The 20,108-nt window shown below is 37.4% G+C and overlaps 1 protein-coding gene across 1 annotated transcript; it reads right to left on the reverse strand.

Annotated features, from left to right (window-relative positions):
* Positions 1 to 907: 907 nt before the first annotated feature.
* On the reverse strand, positions 908 to 19,862 carry trim8a (tripartite motif containing 8a). Its single transcript, XM_058795318.1, has 6 exons — positions 17,419 to 19,862; positions 7,232 to 7,327; positions 5,016 to 5,249; positions 4,382 to 4,413; positions 4,171 to 4,286; positions 908 to 3,123 (listed from the first exon to the last, which is right to left on the reverse strand). Exons 1-6 carry the CDS (start codon positions 18,010 to 18,012, stop codon positions 2,495 to 2,497), a joined length of 1,701 nt encoding a protein of 566 aa, XP_058651301.1. The 5' UTR covers positions 18,013 to 19,862; the 3' UTR covers positions 908 to 2,494.
* Positions 19,863 to 20,108: the final 246 nt, after the last annotated feature.

Raw genomic sequence — 20,108 nt, forward strand, 5'->3', positions numbered from 1 at the left:
AGCTGTTCTTCAAGCCTGATTACTTCCCCCATCCCCTTTCTACCCCAGCCAGCCCTGCGCCCCCATCCCACCATGCTTTAATGGAAAAATGTGACTGATGCTCCCATTGACCCATGAGGAAGAGCTGGAAAGTCTGGCATAAATCATTAGCCTGCTATATTTAAATGATTTAAAAGAGTCTGGCCTTTTTTTTTTAAGAAACTACATATTTTGCCTAAGTTTCGCTTCGGACTTGCTCGTAATGCCATTGCCATCTCGTAAACAAATGATTAACTGCCTCACGAATGATTAACCTCACTTCAAATATAACCTCCAAACCTGTTTTGATAATCAACAACAAGGTCTAGGCAAATGATCCAAGCCAAAGACGAACACAGTCATGCTTGATATATGGGATTTCTTTGGATCTGCAACAGCAGAGATCTAACGATATGTAATCCCTGTAATCACACAGAAGTTCTTGATGCTTCTTTTTAATAACAGTGACAATTATTTATGCCTAATAATGGTACTTAGCAACATGTTCTTCATGTAGTTTGCCACAGACAGGTAGATGTTTTATGTGCTCACATAGAATTTCATGATTTAAATCAGAATTTCATTCTCATTCTTGCATGAAAATATTATGAAGCACATGCTAATGTCTCAGGATTTTTTTTCTGCAAATGTCACCTTTTTGACTCCATTACAGTATTCAAGGGCCCCCAAGACTTTTCCAGTTGTTTGTGATTTACTGGATAAGGATTAGGTTGTAATAAATATATTTTTACTCACAATTTCTAATTGATAACAGATTTCAGAGTTTGGAATAACTAGAAAAATGTATATTTATAAAATGTACTAAAATGCCCATGAACTCATAACATTTTATTAATTTGCATGACCTTTCCAGGTTTAAAAAAAAACAAAACAACAAACTCCTTCGTATTGAATATATTATTATATATCGTATTAAAAAATATACTGAATTTTAGTGGTTATTTTAAGTCATGACTAGAAGTTTGCTGAGGCCTCCTGATTGAGAAGCTGTGCAGTTTAGAGTCATAACTTCCACCAGCAGAAAGAATCTACATTACACAGTACACTTTTGTTTAAACCAGCATTTAATACTTTTTTGAAGCACATTTATTTTGATCTCCAAATGTATGCAGTCCATACAGTTTTCTTGTATAAAATATGTGAAAAAATGTCACCAACTGTCCTCTAGTCTCACTCAGTTGAGTCTCTTGGAGTTCTGAGTGCACAGAAAGGCTTTCCTGCATGTCTACAATCACAAACAGGAAGTTTTTCAGCATGTTCATGACAATCAGTGTTTCACGGTGACCACAGACCCCGTCGGGCTTCACCGTCACCGGCTAAAACAGGAAGTATATCTACACCGTTATAAGACTGAGAGGTGTGTGTAGGCACCAATCATCCTGAACATGCTTCACATGTGCTTGAATGCAGGAAGTAACATTATCTGACAGGAAGCAGAATCCAGAAGTACTAGCTCATGACATGCTTGGTGGAAAATCTTTGAAGCCTCCAATGAATCTGCACTGAATTTTTGTACTGATCTTTTCCAACCTACCGAAATTTAATGAAAACAAATATTAATACATAATTGTAAACATAACAGAAAAATAAGCTCCTCTGGCCTCTAAGGAATGTAAGTAACACGTCAAACCATAATCAGAGTTCCCAGTCACATGGCTACCTGTGGAGCGGTTCAGCAGAAACTTAAGCTCGGTAGAGGTGAAATATGAAAAATAATAAACGCACTCTATCCCTCTTTATTTTATATAACAATATTCCCCATCTACTATTAATAAAACTGTAGAAGTTTAATAACAATGTTAAAAGGAATCTTTACCACGTCATAAAAACCAACCAGATTCCAGATGCCCTAAAGGCAGGAAGAGGGGAGGTGAAAGGAGTTAAAACTAACTCCATTTACAAGCGATCATTATCTGCTCCGGGTCAGAACCCTCTGCAATTATCCAAAATCTGTTTGTAATTTTAAAAACTCAGCTGGGTCCCGCCTCCACATTTCTCAAAGAAAGATTCCCTTATCATGTTTTATGCAGGGACAGAAAAGGTTTTAATGCTTAAGTTGGAAGAGATCTGTGTTTTGAAGCCGAGAGGCTTGCATTGCATGCTAAAAAGTGCTGTCCTTTAGATTGTGATGTTAACCAGCCTGATTTCGAAAGGCAGGCGGGCAAAAATGGTCTAAAAAGGTGTGGTCACATTTGCCATTGTTTTGCAAGATTTCGCGGGCAAAATCCAGTCATTCCAATAGGAATCCATGCAATTGGGTATTCCCCACACGGGTTTCGCTCATTTTCAAGTTGGTCACTCAAATTCACTTGGTTTGAAGCAGACTTTATACATCTCTATGCTATTGACAATGAACCTGTTTTCGCACGCAAAATTTCACTGAAATTTCGCAAATGTGACCGAACCTTAAGGAAATGGGTGAGTTATTGGAAATAAACCAGAGTTGCAGTGGAAGTTAACTGGTGACGTATGGTTTAGTGGAAGACTGCCCGTAGAGTCCATAGAAATCAGGGTGCCTATGGCTCTGTGAGGCGTCGATCCAGTCGTGCATGGAGAGCCCCTGGAGAGGCTGGGACATTGAAGGCGTGGAGGGCAGGGGGTGGGTGTAATCCTGTGTCCAAGGGAAAGATCCAGAGCGCGGGTAGGGAGGATGGCCGCGGTGGTTCGATATGGATGGGACACTAGAGCAGTAGCAGTTGTCCATCGTGCACATGAGAATCTTACGGCCGCCGTACTGTGGCAGCATGGCCTGCTGGGACGAGCTGGGGTTGGGGTAGTCGGCGGGAGTAAAAACAGAGCTGGAATGATGGACAGACTGGGCACCGCTGCTACTGCTGAGGCCTACAATGTGCTGGGTGGAGCTACAGGGAGCCATGGGTGGCTGCGACGTCGGGCCGTCTGTGGTGTTGGAACCTTGACCCAGGAACTGCTGTTTGCTCATGGGGCCTGATGAGGACTCCAGCAGGCTGGTGCTGCTTTCAGGGAAGGCCGTGGAGTGTTTGCGTTTCTCACCCCCGGAGGTATTCACACTGGAGGGGTGGACAGAAACGCTCTGGAGGAAGTGCGCGGGAGTACTGAATGGTGCTGGAAACAAGGGGACGAGGACAAAGAGTTTGATTTGTGGAAAAAACAATATGTTGAACAGAAATATTTTTACAAGCAAAGTCAGTGATCTCAAATGGCTGTGCTTAAGGACCTAGATTATAATTTGGGACAGCAAGTAATGTACAACCAAAAATGGCTTATTATACAAAAGTTTAAAGCACAGTATTTATTGTTTCTTGCATGTTTTTATTGTTTTTTGAGATTGAGGATGAGGGTTTTCCATGGTCAATGATGAATAAGAGATGAAGAAGCTGAAAAATCGTTTAAAATCTAGTTCATGTCAGTGTACTTTTTGTATTCATGTTGGTTTCATATGGGGTTGACAAACTTTTTTTCAATACAAATGTCATTTAGTTCATGTTAACTTCAACATTTACTAATATATCATTAAAAACTAAAATTGTGTCTTAATACCATTTAATGGATCTGAGCTAACATGAACTAACAATGAACGCTGACAATTAATATACATACTGTAACAAATGTATTACTCGTTGTTAATGTTAGTTAATGCATTAACTAATGGGACCTTATTGTAAAGTGTTACCAAAGTATTTTTACACATATCATGCATTATAAAAACTATATGCAAGTTTCTAGGGAGTTGCACAGAATGACAACCTGAACTAACCTTGCTTTGTCATAAAAAGGTAAATTTATCTGATATTTAAGACTATTGACCCGTTTTTATTCTTGTGCATCATCCTAACATTTTGTATTTTACACCGCCAAAAAGATCTAAATTAATTTTAATTAAGAATTTTTAAAACATGCTCATCATAAAGGAGGTGAAGTTATGCATGCATGTATGAATTGCATTTTCAATGTAAAAGGTGCAAAAAACTAATTCTACTTTGGTACCGGTCTAATTTGGCTTGCTTCTACCAACTGACATAAATTTGTGCCAAAAAACTATTCATGATTACATAGCTAGTGGAATTTTATTTTCATTTACCATTGTTTTATTCTAGAATCAGTGATCCAATTAGAAAAGAGGTGTCACTGAACCACTCAATTTTTACTTACCTTCCAGTATTTTTCTCAAGTTCTTTTCCTTTTTTGAGACTTCAGACAGGAATATTTTGGAATTAAGATGACCCACTTTGTAAGGAGGCAGAACATTGCCCGTGCATGACTGTGATCTGAAAAAAGACATGACCAGATTAATACATATTCAAAATGTGATTTAGTATTCAATTTATATACATTACTGCACTTTGGATTATAAACGACATACCTGTCCATGAGTATTTTTACTGGTTTTGTGTTCTACAAAGCAAAACAAAACAGAACAGAATATTAATCTCCTTGCAGTCTACAAGCTGCTGCTTGACTGCCTCTTTGTCTGTAAACACGGAAAAATCTGGAAGTGCAGATCTGCTGATAACAACCACACACAGACAGGGAAACATTTCTCACAGGTATGGGCACATTCACACTGTGTGTTTACGAGAGTATGTGGGTGAGTGCAAGGGGATTTATAGCATAAGTCAGATGGGAGTGTGTTCGAGGAAATATTCACTGCGTCCGAAACCCATAGCAGTCCAATCAGTCAGAGAGAAACTGGTTTCAGACACACTTCCAAGACATCAAGTTTAATAATCAAAAACAGGCATTATTTAACGACTATATGGCTTTTTTCTTGCTAGACATGGAATCGTATGTGGAAAACAAAAGAATTATGAATTAAGCTTTGTTTACATTAATCAAAAATGACATTTATGAATTCATTTACTTTCAAACACTTCATCAGACAGCATTTTTCCCCAGCAGCTTCCAAACCGCACACACAGGATTGTGGGATATCACAGACAGTGAAGGACGAGCAGATGAAGGCATCTGTGAAGGATGAATGTGAGAATCGACCTCACCTTCATAATGTTAATATCCTCTGCCTTGTCAAACACAACTTGGACAGAGCTGAGCAGTTTCTTGGCCTCCTGACGGCGTTCATTGAGCTGGAGGGTTTGGGTCGAGTTCTCCTGGCAGTATTTGGAGTGTGCTTTATCCAGCACCTCTAGAGTTCTCCCCAGGTCATCTTCTAAGAGCTGGTGCATTTTGTGATACTGCACACGCACCTCCTCCTTCAGCTGCCGTACCTTATCCTGCACAACACACACACACGCATACTGAATTTCTATAGTCTCCCTCATTGTAAACACCTAAAGAAATAGCTCTGTAGGAAAGGAAACTGTATACAACACTAAAGATATCAAGAGTTGTGTTTAATATTGTTAAATCGGTTTAATTTTTCTGATTCTGAAAAATCCCCAGCAGTATTCTAGTTTCGGTTTCTAGTTTCAGAAAAGATCACAACAATGTCTCAGACTTTACCGAAATATGAAATCAAAAGACCGAGATGTAAAAAGGACTTTCCATTGCAATTCTCCCAAAATGAGCCATCCACATTTATTTAATAGATCTATAATCCTACCGTATTGAAAAATTATCACATCAGAGACAAAGATCAATAAAGAGATTAATAATCCAAACTGAATTCCTAAATATCTAAAGCTTTAAAAGCAAAATCTTACTTCAAATTAAACTATTTTATATCCTCTGAATAAATAAAAGGTGGAAAACAACAATGTGCATTTGATGGTGTTTGCAGCGCAGCTGACTGAAGACAGCTTTGAAGGTTTATTATTCTGTGAGATGCACAAAAGATGGGTATCTGCACTAAATTACAATTTAGAATCTTAATATACTTTCACAAGAACATCTGGAACCACACACCACCTTTTTTTTTTAGAAAAGCTTGTATAAAAGGTCAACTTTTAACCTTACTGATCATTAAACTGCATTTTACTTAGATATTTGTCTAGAAATTAGAAATGTGATTATTTGATTACTTGTTAGAAATTTGATTTAACCATTTTTCTGTTAATATTATTTATATACTCAAAGTATTCATTAATATTTGGAATTAGCTTTTGTTTTTATATTTTCAGTTTTCATTTTAATTTCAGTTGAGGTTTTAGTAATTTTGTTTTATGCTCTTGCTCATTTAAAAAAAAAAAATCATTAAATTTTGCTTTATTTTATTTAGGTTTTAGTCATTTTACTACTTCAAGGTCAACTCATTCAATTAGTTACAAAGACTGCATCTAATTTGTAAGTTTTTTTTAATTATCTATTTCATGTAATATTTATATTGTATTTTTAAATGTTTTCGTGGTAACACTGTGTTTAATGTATTAACTAACATGAACAAACAATGATCAATACATTTATTACACTATTCATTCATCTTTGTTAGCGCTAGTTAATAAAAATACAGTCGTTCATTGTTAGTACATGTTAGTTCATAGTGCATTAACCAATATTAACAAACACGACTTGAAATTTTAGTAATGCATTAGTAAATGCTGTGGAAGTACTGTTAATTCTTAGTTCATGTTAACTAATGTTGTTAACTAATGAACCTGATTGTAAAGGGTTACCGTTTTCGTTTTAGTTAATATTAACAACACTTTCAAATTTATGTCAAAACGTGCAGGTCATTATGTCAGTCGAGAGGAGTCAGTCAGATTTTGTTTCTGATAATTTTGTTTTTGTAGTTTCATATAAGAACATTCCACATGTGTCAGCACAGCTTAGCTCTGTTATGTGATCTTGCACTTCTGTTGTTTTGCTGTTCATGTACACAGGCTGAATTAAATGTCTTTATGATTTGATTGCTTCCTAGATTAGATTTTATTTTTACTTATTCCTGTGTTTTTTTTTAACTTCTCTTTAATATTAATTGTTATTTCCGATTTTTTATGTGGATCTCATGAAACCAGCAGCTGTTGTTAAAGCTAATAAGAGATTCAAATCCAAAACATGGAGACTTCGACCAGACCTCTCCTCGACACTATTGTTTTGTAATACAACATACCCGTTTAATTCTTTTTCCTTAAACAGCAAAAATAAAACTGCAGACAGGGAGAAAAGGTCTACACTAGGCTTAAGCACAGACGCTACCAATGTCATACCAAAAACAGCCTCTTACATATTCATTAGCTGCAGTAGAGTGTGAGGGGAGAGACATGCAGACAGATAGACAGAAGCGTGTGTGTGCATGCTCCCATCAACATCTCCTTACCTCCACCAGTAGTTTGTCAGACTCCAACTTATACAGCTGCTCCTCAATGTCTTTCACTCGATCGTCAATGCGATCCTGCTGCTTCATTAACATATGCTGAAGGGAGGGAAAAACAACACAAATCAAACCTTTTTCCACAGATTCATGATCTGTCAAGCTCAACAAAACAGAACGACTTCAGGATCAAGGATCACCTGAACTATGAACTATTTTTAGAAATATTTTTCATTTTAAAGTCAAACTCAATCTAAAAAAAAAGGAATGCACTCACTATCTACTCCAAACATCTCCCCCCCCCCCACCTCTCTCTCTATAACTCATATTACAGCAAATGAGGAAAACATTTATCTATGGCAGTTTAAAAATCACAATATGAAAAATCAACAATTTTTGGGACCAAATCTTGCAGCTCTTTACTGTAAATAAATCATTTGAAATGATACACAATCAAAATAAAATGCTTACTAAAGAAATTAAATATTTTATTTGTTTACCTGCTTGTCATATGACTATTAGCCGACATCAGAGAACTCTGAACATTTGACTGTATTGTTGAATCATTAAAATATTAAGCTAAAATCTCAAGGGGTACTGCAAGAAAATATCATGTTCAGCTGACAAAAAGCTTTGGGAATCTCTGATCTACACACTTGTTAAATGCTTAAATTATGTGAAGTTTAAAAAAAAATAAAAATTAAGAATTCTATGAAATACCAATAGAAAATAAATAAAGTGGGAGGTCACTGTTAAACAAAATCTTCATTGAAAGATGATGATTAAAATATGAAATTAGAGGGGGGAAAAAGACGTTAAAACATAATTTGCAACAACTGAACTATTTTTAGAAATATTTTCTATTTTAAATTCAAACCCAAGCTAACAAAAGCAATACATTCCCCATCTAATCCAAACCCAAACATCTCACAGGCCCTCTCTGACATCAAAAAAAATTGTATTAAAGCAAATGAGGAAAACAAAACTTGTCGGCAATGAGACTAATTCATCAGAATCACACACGCACGTTTGCTTTGTGATGCTGCCTGCTATTAGGTGTCTGGACAGGTTTTAAATTGGATTCAGAGGAAGCCACTAACCCCAAAGCTCCCCCATCCCCCAGCCAAATCAAAGCCTGACAGTGTGCTGAAGCTTTTATAATCCCCTTTATACTCGGTCTCACATGCCCACAAGAAGAACACTGCACCTCACCACACCAAAGTCCACAGGATGCTGAATAACAAGCCAATTTAGTCGTTTAATCACATAAACGTCCATGCAACATGCAATAGGCCGACTGCAAAGGGAGAATGCAGCTGTCATGACAACAATAACGCACATTGTGCATGCACGAGTGTGCGCATTAATAAGTGTGGAAATTTGAAGCAGAGCGTGAGGGGGCAAGGCCGCCTCGGCCTCTCATTTTGCTCGCTATCTCTCTCTTTGTTTGCACGGGCTTCTTTCAGTGTCAGTGACAGATTGTCATGTTATCCCAGCATAGTGAGATGTGCACGGGACCACTGCAGGATCTGTAGGTCACATGAGAGGAGACACATTCTTGAGGCCGACAGCAACCCGGGCTCCTGCAAACCCCTGCATGGGTGCCAGGCAAACAAACAGCATCTCTACAGTCAACTGTTAACAGCGGTCACTGGTCACCATGGACACCATGATAGAGCACAACAGTGCGGAAGTAAAAATCACATTCATTTTCTCCATAGAGAAACAGACATGAGCTCACAAGTCAGTGTCATTTCAACTTTTTTTCCTTTTTAAATCTGTTAAAATGGCAAATTAACAATGAAATACATTATCCACCATTATGAAGCAGGATTCATCAATCAGAGAACTTGTATCGCTATATATATTGATATACCAGATATCACACCCCTTAGGGGTTTATGACTGGTACTAGCTAGGTTTCCATCACCTGTTTTTTTATGTCCATTTTGAAGTATTGCATCAGAAAAGAGTGATGAAAACAATTTAAAAATAAAATAAAAAAATCTCATAATTCGAAAAAAAAAAAAAAAAAAAAAAGTCTCGCTTTAGGTGGTTTTTGACCTGCAGATGAATGTACGGAAAAAAAAACACACCTTGATTGAAATGCACCTAATTCACGTTAGTATTTTTCCAAATGTTTTTGCAAATTTTCAAAAGATTTGCTTCATGTTTGGATGGAAACCTAGCTAATGAAAAGCTAATAATTAATTAAATCATAAAAATGTAAAATTAAAAATAAATAAATAGGGCTGCACTATTAAAATAAAATAAAAATTGCAATATAGGTTAGGCTGCAATTTAGTGCATTAGCTGTAAATTAATACAGCGCATCAGTTTCGAACGATCTGCTTTCAGTGTCTCAGAGCAACTTGGTTTACAATAAATGCTGCTTTAAACAAACTGCATGCTATTTGTAACACAACGTGTGCCAGGATCAATTTATTTTCACATCTGCATAATTAATTGAAGAATTAAAGACATATGTATTATAACTTGTAGTAAAATAAAGTGCTATAATTATCATTTGCATTGTTACAATTTGTTTTTGTTTGTTTTTTTATAATGAAGAGCTAAAAAAAAAAAAAAAAAAACAATAATGAAAAATAGTGATATTATAATGATCAAATATTCATTTTCATTTTACAGCACATTTCTATTATGCTAATTATTTTATAATTAGAGTTGAAAATAATAATTTAAAAACAATAATGAATGTTGATATTAAAACATTCTTTTCACCTGCACGTTTCAGCAGCAGCAACAAGATGCTTTTTAATGTTGAGGTTAAGTGTTTATGGCAGTTCAAATCACAATATGATACAAAATAATTACAACATCATTTTTGTGTTCAAATTGTGCAGCCCTATCATTTTAAAGAACAATCAAAACACTAAACAAGATTAAATATTTTATTTAACCTGCATGTCGTGACCAATAGTCAACATCAGAGAACATCTGAATGTGTTGTTGTTGAATTATGAAATATTAAAATTAAAACCTCAAGGGGTACTTCGAAAAACTATTTTCAGCTAACAAAAAAAAAAAAAAAAAAAAAAAGGAGTTGTGAATGCCTGATCTGGGAGCTCATTAAAGCTGGGTTTTATTTTATTTAAAAATTAAGTCGTTTTTTAAAGTGTAATTAAATTATTTATGTTAACTATTTAAGTTTATTAATTATTTGTGAATTACCAATAAAATTACAAATATTTAGAGTTTTACTGACAAAAACCATGAAATCATCCTTTGCAAATCCGAGATGAAATATTGATTACAAATCTACTTAATTTATTTATTACCAAAAAGTACTGGATCACTTAACAACATGTTAAAGCCAAATTCAAAGACAACTGAAATTTGATCTCTCCTGAGCTTTGCGTGAGGAGATCCGTTTGTGTGGTGAGCAAAGCTGCTGCCCATGTAGAGCGTTCCATTTCAGTTAGCGTGCTGTCATTAAAGGCAGCAGAACAGCTCACTACGGTGTGGAACAGATCAATAGTTTTTAAACAGATGAGTGTACCATTGCTTTAGTCTTACATACCGGGATTTCGAGCACCATGTCAACAGTGGTATCAGACTGAGTCACTGATTACACATGGTTACGAGTACAGGAAACTGTACATGTTCAGCTCGACAATGGCCAAAGCATCACGCAACACACCAGCAGGAAGTTACAGAAAATTACTGCACTCCTGGTGCCATTTAGCTTGACAGCAATCAAAAGAGGACCTTTTATTTAAGGTTCTTAATTCGTTACAATTGTTGGCATACAAATGAATGTATCCGTGTACTATACATCTGCGCAAGCACTTCTCGTTTCAAAACACGCAGATGTGCAGATACGATCCGTCAATCTCTTTAGATTGGAAGCACGGAAGGTAGCATCTAAAGAACCTACAGACTTCTACAGACAATTAACTGTTTCTTTGATAAATGTGAGCCATTTAATTTGCAGTGATGCAACGCCTGATGATAGGCTTGTTGATGGCTTTTTTAAGCTTTAAAAGGTGAAGAAAATAGGAGCTCAGACTGAGACCAGAATAATCTGGTTTTGTGGGGTAGTGTGAGGGGCGTGTGTGAATTTCACAGATAAATTCTGGATTGAGTTGATTTATTTCTGCAGTTTGTAAATGACTCAAAACAACCTACGTACATTCACAGCAAAGACAAAAGGTCAGGCATCCCGGCAGCTATATGTGAAATGTGTGAACTGCACAGTGCTCTGAAAGCATTGTGATAACTTATAATTCACTTATAAGGGACAAAAGCTCACGTGTGCTTCGCAGTATTCATTCATAATCACAGATAAAACATTTTAAATGAATGGTGCATGATTTCATAAAACAGATGAGAGTACAGATCCATTCAAAGAAAGGTCACTATAGACACATCCTACATACAGATTGACACCTTCCATGAATACAGTGACCTTTCTGTGATATAAGAAAGAGTATTTGCGGTGAGAACTATTAGATATGTTTCATAAACCATTACCTAACATAAATCTAACCTATCATGAAAAGTACCAATATAATGAGCACATTTAATATTTACACCCCCTCTTAAATGGTGATTATGGCCTGTCCCATTTCAAAGGTCTTGATCTCATTGATTGTATAAAAAAAAAGTTGACATACTCTGGTGAACTGATATTCAATTAGTTGTAGAAAAACAAATGCTGGGTTAAATACAACCCAGCGCTAGGTAAAATATGGACAAACCCAGCGATTGGTTTGTTTACAAACAACATTTGAGTAAAATGTTTGACCCAACCTTCTTGGCAGTAACCCAACTGCTGGGTCAAAACAACCCAATCGCTGGGTTTGTCCATATTTTACCCAGCGCTGGGTTGTATTTAACCCAGCATTTTTTAGAGTGTATTAACCAATTTAATTAAATTTAGCCACTTTTTTTTTTAAACATGTTCCATAAAAAGGCTGCAAAAACTGAAATTGAATTATGCTGCTAAACAGAAAATAAAACATCTGAGGTCACATTTAGATTGATCTCCTAAAAGTGAAATATAACTATTGTTGTGTAGTACAATAATATTCAACAATGGGGCTTTACTGTATAAAGCCTAAATGACCTCAGTGGAGATGCTATGTAACCAAGGATAGATTCAAACTATATATATATATATATATAACTAAATTATTTGGTATTGCTGACATAACTGTATCTTCCACCTCATCTTGAGATTGATTGCTTTATGTATAAAGCATCTCTATATATTCAACAAGCTAACTTTATATGCTCTATAAAAGTTTTCTGTACTCCGTTTCACCACCACTAATTCAAATGAATTATAATTTATTATGTGGTAATCATTTTAAAAGAATCACACAATCACAAGCTAGCAGTTTAACAATGGCCTGACAAATCCTTCACTGAAAGAAATCACTTAATTAGAAAGAGTGGTTACTGAATCAACATCTGATTTGCTTACTGAACTGCAAATTTTTACCATCCAGCTAGTCTGTCTCAAAAATACAACAACGTGTAGTTCAGTGGTCACCAACCTTTTTAAGCCCAAGATCCCTGACCTCGGCCTTTATGAAAGACAAAATCTACCTGTTAAAGAATTGATAGAAAAAGAAAAAAGCCCAGATTGTACTTCCAGTTTGAGGCCTTTCATTTCATGGTCAATTCAGATTCCTTTTTGTTTTTTGAAGCAAATGTATTTGTGTATTTGCTCTATAACATGCAAACTGGCCATTTGAAATTAGGGACATATTAATCACGATCCAAACAAAGACGCTACATGTTGCATGAGTTGTTTTTGAGTTAGAGTGTATAATTTCAAGATTTAAAGCACAAACAGAAAAGCCTGACTTTAGCTTTGTGAAATTATGCTACATAAAACATACCTGCATGAACAAAAACAGCACTCAAATTCAGTGTCTGACAGCAGGTGGCGCTTATGGAGCAGCAGCAATAAAGCGTTTACCAGGTTACTGCTGTAAACAAAGCAGCGCTGTGCTTGTAAATACTATTTTATATGAAGGTAAGAGGAGGAGAAAATGCAACTTTTCTGAAGACAGTAAGGTTCCTTTAGTAATACATTTATACATTTCTGCCTACATTTTGCTCATAATGAACAGTGGGCTTGCTCTGCCTGCTACAGTACATCAGCGTCTCTGGCCTCAGTTAACTTCCTGTTTACAGACTCAGGCATGATGTACGGTATTTTTCTTTATCACTGTTCCAGTAGCTCGCAAGAATAACAGAAAAATTAGTACAAAAAAAAAAAAAAAAAAAAAAAAGTACAAAAACTGGAGAAATGTAATGTATTTTTGTATTTATTTTTTTGTTATTTTCGGGAGCTAACGGTACTGGGACAGTGATAAAGATCTACCAAGCAATCGCGATCGATGGATTAGTGACCACTGATGTAGTTAAAGATACACATCTTACTTTTGTAATAAATTATTTCAATAGTAAGAAATAAAAACAACCTGTTTGTTAAATCTGAACAGTTTATCTAATATCATGAAAAGCACTAAAGACGAGAGGTCTGTTTATCTTGGCAGAGGCATGATGACAATGGGAAATGGCGTGGCACCCAGCATGATGAAGCAAAGCACCATATTACAGTACAAACTGCTTCCACATAATCACATCGTACATTCATCTGCAGCAGCAGCAGCTTTGTCCAGATGAATCGCCATCACAAAAGACATTGCCGGCAACATGTCTAGCTGATAAGGCAAGCTTGCTTACTAGTCCACATCCTCCTTATTTTCCTACTAGACTCGTTTCACTCAAGGTTTGCTTTTGCAGTTCATTCCAGAACACTTTTCTCCAAATGATTACGTGTTTATGTGATCCTATGCAGAACTTACATGTCATGGGGGCAAAGAGTGAATGGTATTTATTCACCACTTTCACAATAATATGACTGTGATTCCAAACATCTGAAGTCATCCGACTGTACCGAACGTTTCTCAAGGCCGACTGCGAGAGTCATATAACGCTGTCTGGGCTTGCCTGCGTGCAGCGGTGTGATAAGAATGGCCTCTCAAATTATTCAGTGACACCACAATCAATTTTCAAGTCTTTCTAGAGCAAAATCCGGAGGACAATTACATTCCGAATGATCTGGTCCAACTGAGAGCATGACTAATTTGCAGAAAATGGTCAAATGTGGGCTGAGCCAGGCATCCACACATAATTCCTCACTGCTTGCGTCCTATATTTAAAACACAGGAGTTATATTATGGAGCGTCCAAAAGAGTAAACAGGTTTCAAGCAGACTCCTGTCATAAAAAAGGGGGAAAGAAAGAAAAAAGGAGGAAAAGAGATAGCGGGGTGTTCCTCCATCGGATCTCCCATGATGTCATCCTGCGAACAGGAGGCGGATTATTGGGAACGGAGCAGAGAGGGAACTGAGGTCACTCCCTTCCTGTGTCTGCCTGGAACCCACGTCCTATTCCTGAACAAGAGGCGAGGGAGCAAAGAAGGCCAGGCAGTTTTACTGTGGGACCACTTGAGTCACACTCTCTAAATTTATGCACTTGCGAAAGAAAGAACAGAGGGATGTGTGTGTCTTTCAACAGCAGCTGTGGGTAGAGCAAGCCTTGTGTCCATTTCCTCCCTCTCTTTCCCCCTCCTTTTACAGACACTTGGCTGCTTTAGGAGCCATGACACATTGGCCATCTAAAAAGCATTCCTCCACGCATCCAGAAGTCGTCCCTGCCAAGTCCAGCAGCAGCTCACCTCACAACAGTTCATTATTCTGGAAGGCAGCTGAAGGAACAGCGTGTTTTTTCACTCCTACACTGCAGAATGCCCCAGCTAATTTTCTCATTAGCATATCCATCACAGTTTAATTGATAGGTAAAATGAGCTTTAATAAGTAGCTTTGGGGATCAAGACAAATAAACGCAGGAAATAAAAATAGAACGATTCTTTCGTTCCCTTTACAAATGATGTTATCAGCATGACAATTTGAGTAAAAATTTCACTGAAAAGGCAACAAGAGTTTCTAATCGTCTTTGTATCTCTCTTTTGCTTTAATGGCAGCCACACTCGAGCTACATTAAGTTTTGGTAAAACCTGATGATCATGTTGTCCAGCATGATTTAAGATGATCCAAAGAGCTTCAATGAAAGAAGAACATCTGACCAATGTCACATATTTACCTACCAAGAAATCTGAAACATTTCTCCATTTATATCAATTTAAGTGGACCTCACTGTATGTATTTGCTGGTGTATGATTATCAGACATTCAATTTCCCAGTATTCAAGAGCTTGATGTTGAGATATGAAAACATTTTTAACATGATAAGTCTATGTAAATAGTTTAATCTATAAAGCAAACAAGATAAGTATTCCTCTGTGAAGTGCTACTCTGTAAAGCCTGTTTTATGGACAAACTCATTATTTCTTTCTGCTATTTGGCAATCAGTCTCACGGGAAAGAAGAAAACATGTGTAGGTGGCATATGCAGCGAACATTTCAAATCAAGCACTCTGAGAATAAACCTCTTTGGAGCCAAAAAATAAATCTTCTTAGCATAGATTTACTTTTTAATTCTTAATTTACCTTTAAAATTTGATTTTAGACATCAAAGTACTTGATTAATAAAGCTTTCATTCGAATTTGATAAACTTAGGGAACAGATATAACCATTTTACTTGCCCTGAACAATACAAATGGCACTAAAGCTAGTTTTTTACACTTGTTCTACACTCACTTTGAGGCTATTAGTCACTTTTAACTTAATAAAGCAGAAGTCCCGATGTTTCTCGCTCTGAGGAGTGTTAACAATCTCATTATACCGGCGTTAACATTCAGCTGACAGGGCAGAGAGACTCAGGATATGACAGAAGTAACTAGGAATGGTAGCATAAAACTTATGTTCCAGGACAGCTAATGTTTCAAGAGGAAGTGATTGCTTCAGCCATTGAAAGGGAGTTCACTCCTCACCCCATCCATATCCAATAAGTCCACTCATGATGAATCATGAAACTGATTAGGGAGACAAAGTTCAGTCCTTTCAAGTCCTCAGAACTTTGATTGTCTAATTGAGGTTTGATTGTCTAATTAGGCTAAATTTAGCTTCTCATTAAGCCAAAACTTTTCACAGTGTTACAGTGTAAATATATTAATTTCTACTAAAGACAAGTACTTTCTCTTACTACTATTTATTGCTACAGAATAAATGGATAATAAATACGGACAATGAAACGTTATTAAATAAATACAAATTTCCTGCAATTATAATTATATTAAAAGAATAGTCCTCCAAACCAGCTTTCAGAAACTGCAGTTTCGGAAACCAAAAATATTTGGCTGAAACACAAAAAAAGGATTTATGGTTTTGGTCAAAATAGTTTTGGAGGGCTGAAACCATTGGCCCAAACAGTGACATGTATTTAGTACTTCTCCGATTATGCGTTTTGACAATGGCAAGGTCTGTTTCATGCACATAACATGGATGATCTACAACAGGTAAATCTGTCAGCAGTGTTGATGCGCTTCTGACCAAAAATTGAGTTGCAATATGTAAAATTTGTTTGACTGAAATACAGAAAGCCAGTTTGTTGCCAAAGATCTTAATGACTGAAAACACGACACCCTGAGTTTTCCTTTTCGGGTTTTGCTATATGAAAACGTTAATCTCAGTTTCAGTTTTAAGTGAAAAGTTCATTGAAAATGTATAAATACTTCTTTATGATCTTGTGTTAATAATTCATCTATGCATACAATGCATTTGTTTGTTTAATTTTGAATCAAATTTAGAATTCTTGTAATTTTCAAATCAAAAACGATCATAACTCCATCTTCCCATGAAACAACAGAGTTCTCTTTGATGAGGTATGCAGGATCTCTCCAATCATCCAACCAACAAATGATTAAACCCCGCCCTAAACACTTAGTACTCCAAAACATAGAAGAAAAATCTGCTGCTACTTCTGTTTCGTCGAGACTTTAATATACACGGTTACTGCACTTTTACACTGGATAGCTTATCTGATCTCCCTCAAAAGAAATTTCGAGAACCGTGCATTTGAATTAATTATTCTACGTTAGCTAAGTTTATTATGGTCATACACCACTTCGATAGGGGGTCACGCATTTACCAGGGCTGTAAACCCTGACACGAGTTATAACCAGGTTAACTTAATCCACAGTCCCAGATGCAGGAGTCTCGTTACACCCCTACAGAGAAGGTCAAGCACTCACCCTGATGTCATTGCGGCGCACTTCCACGTCGCACACCGCGTGGCCGTGGTTGGGCGCACATCTGGAGAAGCAGCAGTACTGGCAGACCGCCACCTGTTCCGCATCGCAGTGATAGAGTCTGTACTCATCATGGTGCAGGCAGCTCCAAGCCCGCACCTCCTCAGCCCCCACCAGGAGGTGTCCAGGAGCGGGACAGGGCTGCTGGAGATGCGTCTGGATGTGCGACTGGCAACACGGTGCATTGCACCGCAGACACACTTTCTGCGCTTGCAGAGGAGGCCCTCGCCTGCACAGAATGCAATGCAGTACGGCCGGAGCTTTCTCGACGTTCAGCGCGTTGAACTTCTCTACAATGTTAGTCAGTTTGATGTTTTTCTCCAGGTTGGGTTTCTGACTGTAGGCGTGGTTGCACTCAGGGCAGCGCACGTTGGCCGTGTCTTTGGCCCAGGCCTCGCTGATGCAGCCCCGGCAGAAGTTGTGTTTGCACGGCAGCTGCACAGGCTCCACGAACACATGCAAACAAATGGGACAAATGAGTTCCTCCTCGAAGCAGTTCCGCCAGGTCTCAGCCATCTCATCCAGTTGATCAGACATCCAGTTTTGAGTTGATCCGCTCGCGGAAGGCAAACATCAAGTTCTAGCACCGTCCCAACAAGGTTTCGCTCATTCTCGTGACTCTTTCATTTAGATCCAGGTGTTAGGTCAGTCGATGAAGACCATACGAGCACAGAAGCCCCAGAGAAACAGCTGCTGATCAAACCCAAACATGCCAAGGGAGCGTTTCTGCTCCTGGCAAAGTTAGTCAGCAATCAAATACCACAGCCGGGTGTGAAAGGAGGAATCTGACGTTCAGGAGGGTTACTATTTTTTTTTAACGAGAGAAACTTCGAAAATCTATCGACAAACGATAATCATAAAAAGAACACTAATTATGGTAATATTTTAGGGCGAGCGAAACATGACAGAAAATGGCTTAACTAATTTAAAATGCTATTATGAAAAATCATTTTAACCATTGTGTTCGTTTTACGAACTTTATATCCGATTTTTAATAGTCTGACAACTAAAAAACATAATACGCCGTAATGAATTGTTTACGACAGTAACGATAATTTAATTTATGCAAAGTTGTTTGTGATCCAAATAGTGGCACATATATTTTCGTCTTTGTCTGATGGTAAAGCTAAACATTGACTCCCTTCAGAATGAATGACTACAAAAAATATATATATTGTACATTATTGTACACTATTCTTCAGAGACCCCGTAAATGATACCATTTATCGGTCAAAACGAATCGATAAACGCGCAGAATGCGTTTAAAAAGCATCGGCCAAACCAATTATCAGTCTATTTCCAATTACGGCACCCAAATCAAACCCGAGTCAGACGGAGCACGCGTTAAATGTCTCGGTGACTATCCGCTGAAAGATAACTTGAACTACTAGTTAAAGGCTACGTCGTCGTCTAACATCCAGTGTCAGTCGAGATAAGATCAGTTAAATCCAAATGTAAATATTGTATCGTCGTTTAAAACAGTTTAAAACAGGAAAAGGGTGACGCCACAAGTTGCGCTGAAAACGTCCTTTCGCAAGCAGCTGTATGTTTAGTCATTTACTGAAGCAGTCGATCACGCATTTGATTTGTGCCCAGGGCACATGACATTTGCCCTGCTGGAATTATAATAAAGTAGACCTGAGCCTCGGTGCTGCTCGTGAAACACTATATCGATAGGCTTTCTGTCCCCTACAACTATAAGCTATAAGGCAGCCGGTAAAGCTAGAAAGACTATTTTATCTGTTATAGTGATACGACTTTGAATGAACATACAATTGACGCGTATACATGCGTGCCAACATGCTCTCGTAACATTAAACCACAAAGAGCTGCGATTTTATCATTATCAGAGCTATTCTCTCGCTATCTGTGTTGGTTAAACATTATAGAATAATCCACAGCCTGATCCCTGTCCATGTTTCGACTGATGTTTACCTGGCCGCACTTACCAGAGACGGATTGCGTTCATTTTTAGAGCCTAATGTCTTGTATTTTATTTTGACGACGCTAACTCGCCTAAAATATTCATGTATTAAAGCTAGATACCTTTGTTGCTCTTAAAGGAGACGATATCGTTTGGCCCTTGTTATCGCTCATCAGCCATTTTGTTTTCCTGTTTAACGCGAATTAAAAACGACGTATCTATTTACTTTTCCTCTCATTTGTATGCCCTTTATATAGACGGCTCACGTAAAGCAAAGAGATCCGGTTCTGCGATCATCCAGGGATATCACGTCCTTTAAAACGATAGTCCTGATTGAAAACAGATGCTTCAGCGGCGTATTCCAATCTGCGTCTGTTATTATTTATGATTTTTTCCCTTTCAAGCTAATCCTAGATGAGAGGAATGCAGGGACAGGACTGCAACTCAGGATACAGTTCACATACTCCCCCTTCCCTGATCACGTGATCAGCGCGGAATTGATACATAAAAGTGGGAGGGGTTATTAAGCAGGGGCGGGGCTTGATTTAAAGGGACACACCTCTAGTTTTTTGTGAGCTGTCAACGGTTTAAATTCTGTTTCTCTCCAGTAAATAAGCCTTTTTCTTTTTTTCCCAATAGCGATGGCTTAAGAAGCGTTTAAGTACAGGAACATTCAATTACATTTATTTAGAGGAAAAAACAAAAATAT

Source organism: Onychostoma macrolepis, chromosome 13 (assembly GCF_012432095.1).
Source record: "Onychostoma macrolepis isolate SWU-2019 chromosome 13, ASM1243209v1, whole genome shotgun sequence".
Taxonomy (NCBI): Eukaryota; Metazoa; Chordata; class Actinopteri; order Cypriniformes; family Cyprinidae; genus Onychostoma; species Onychostoma macrolepis.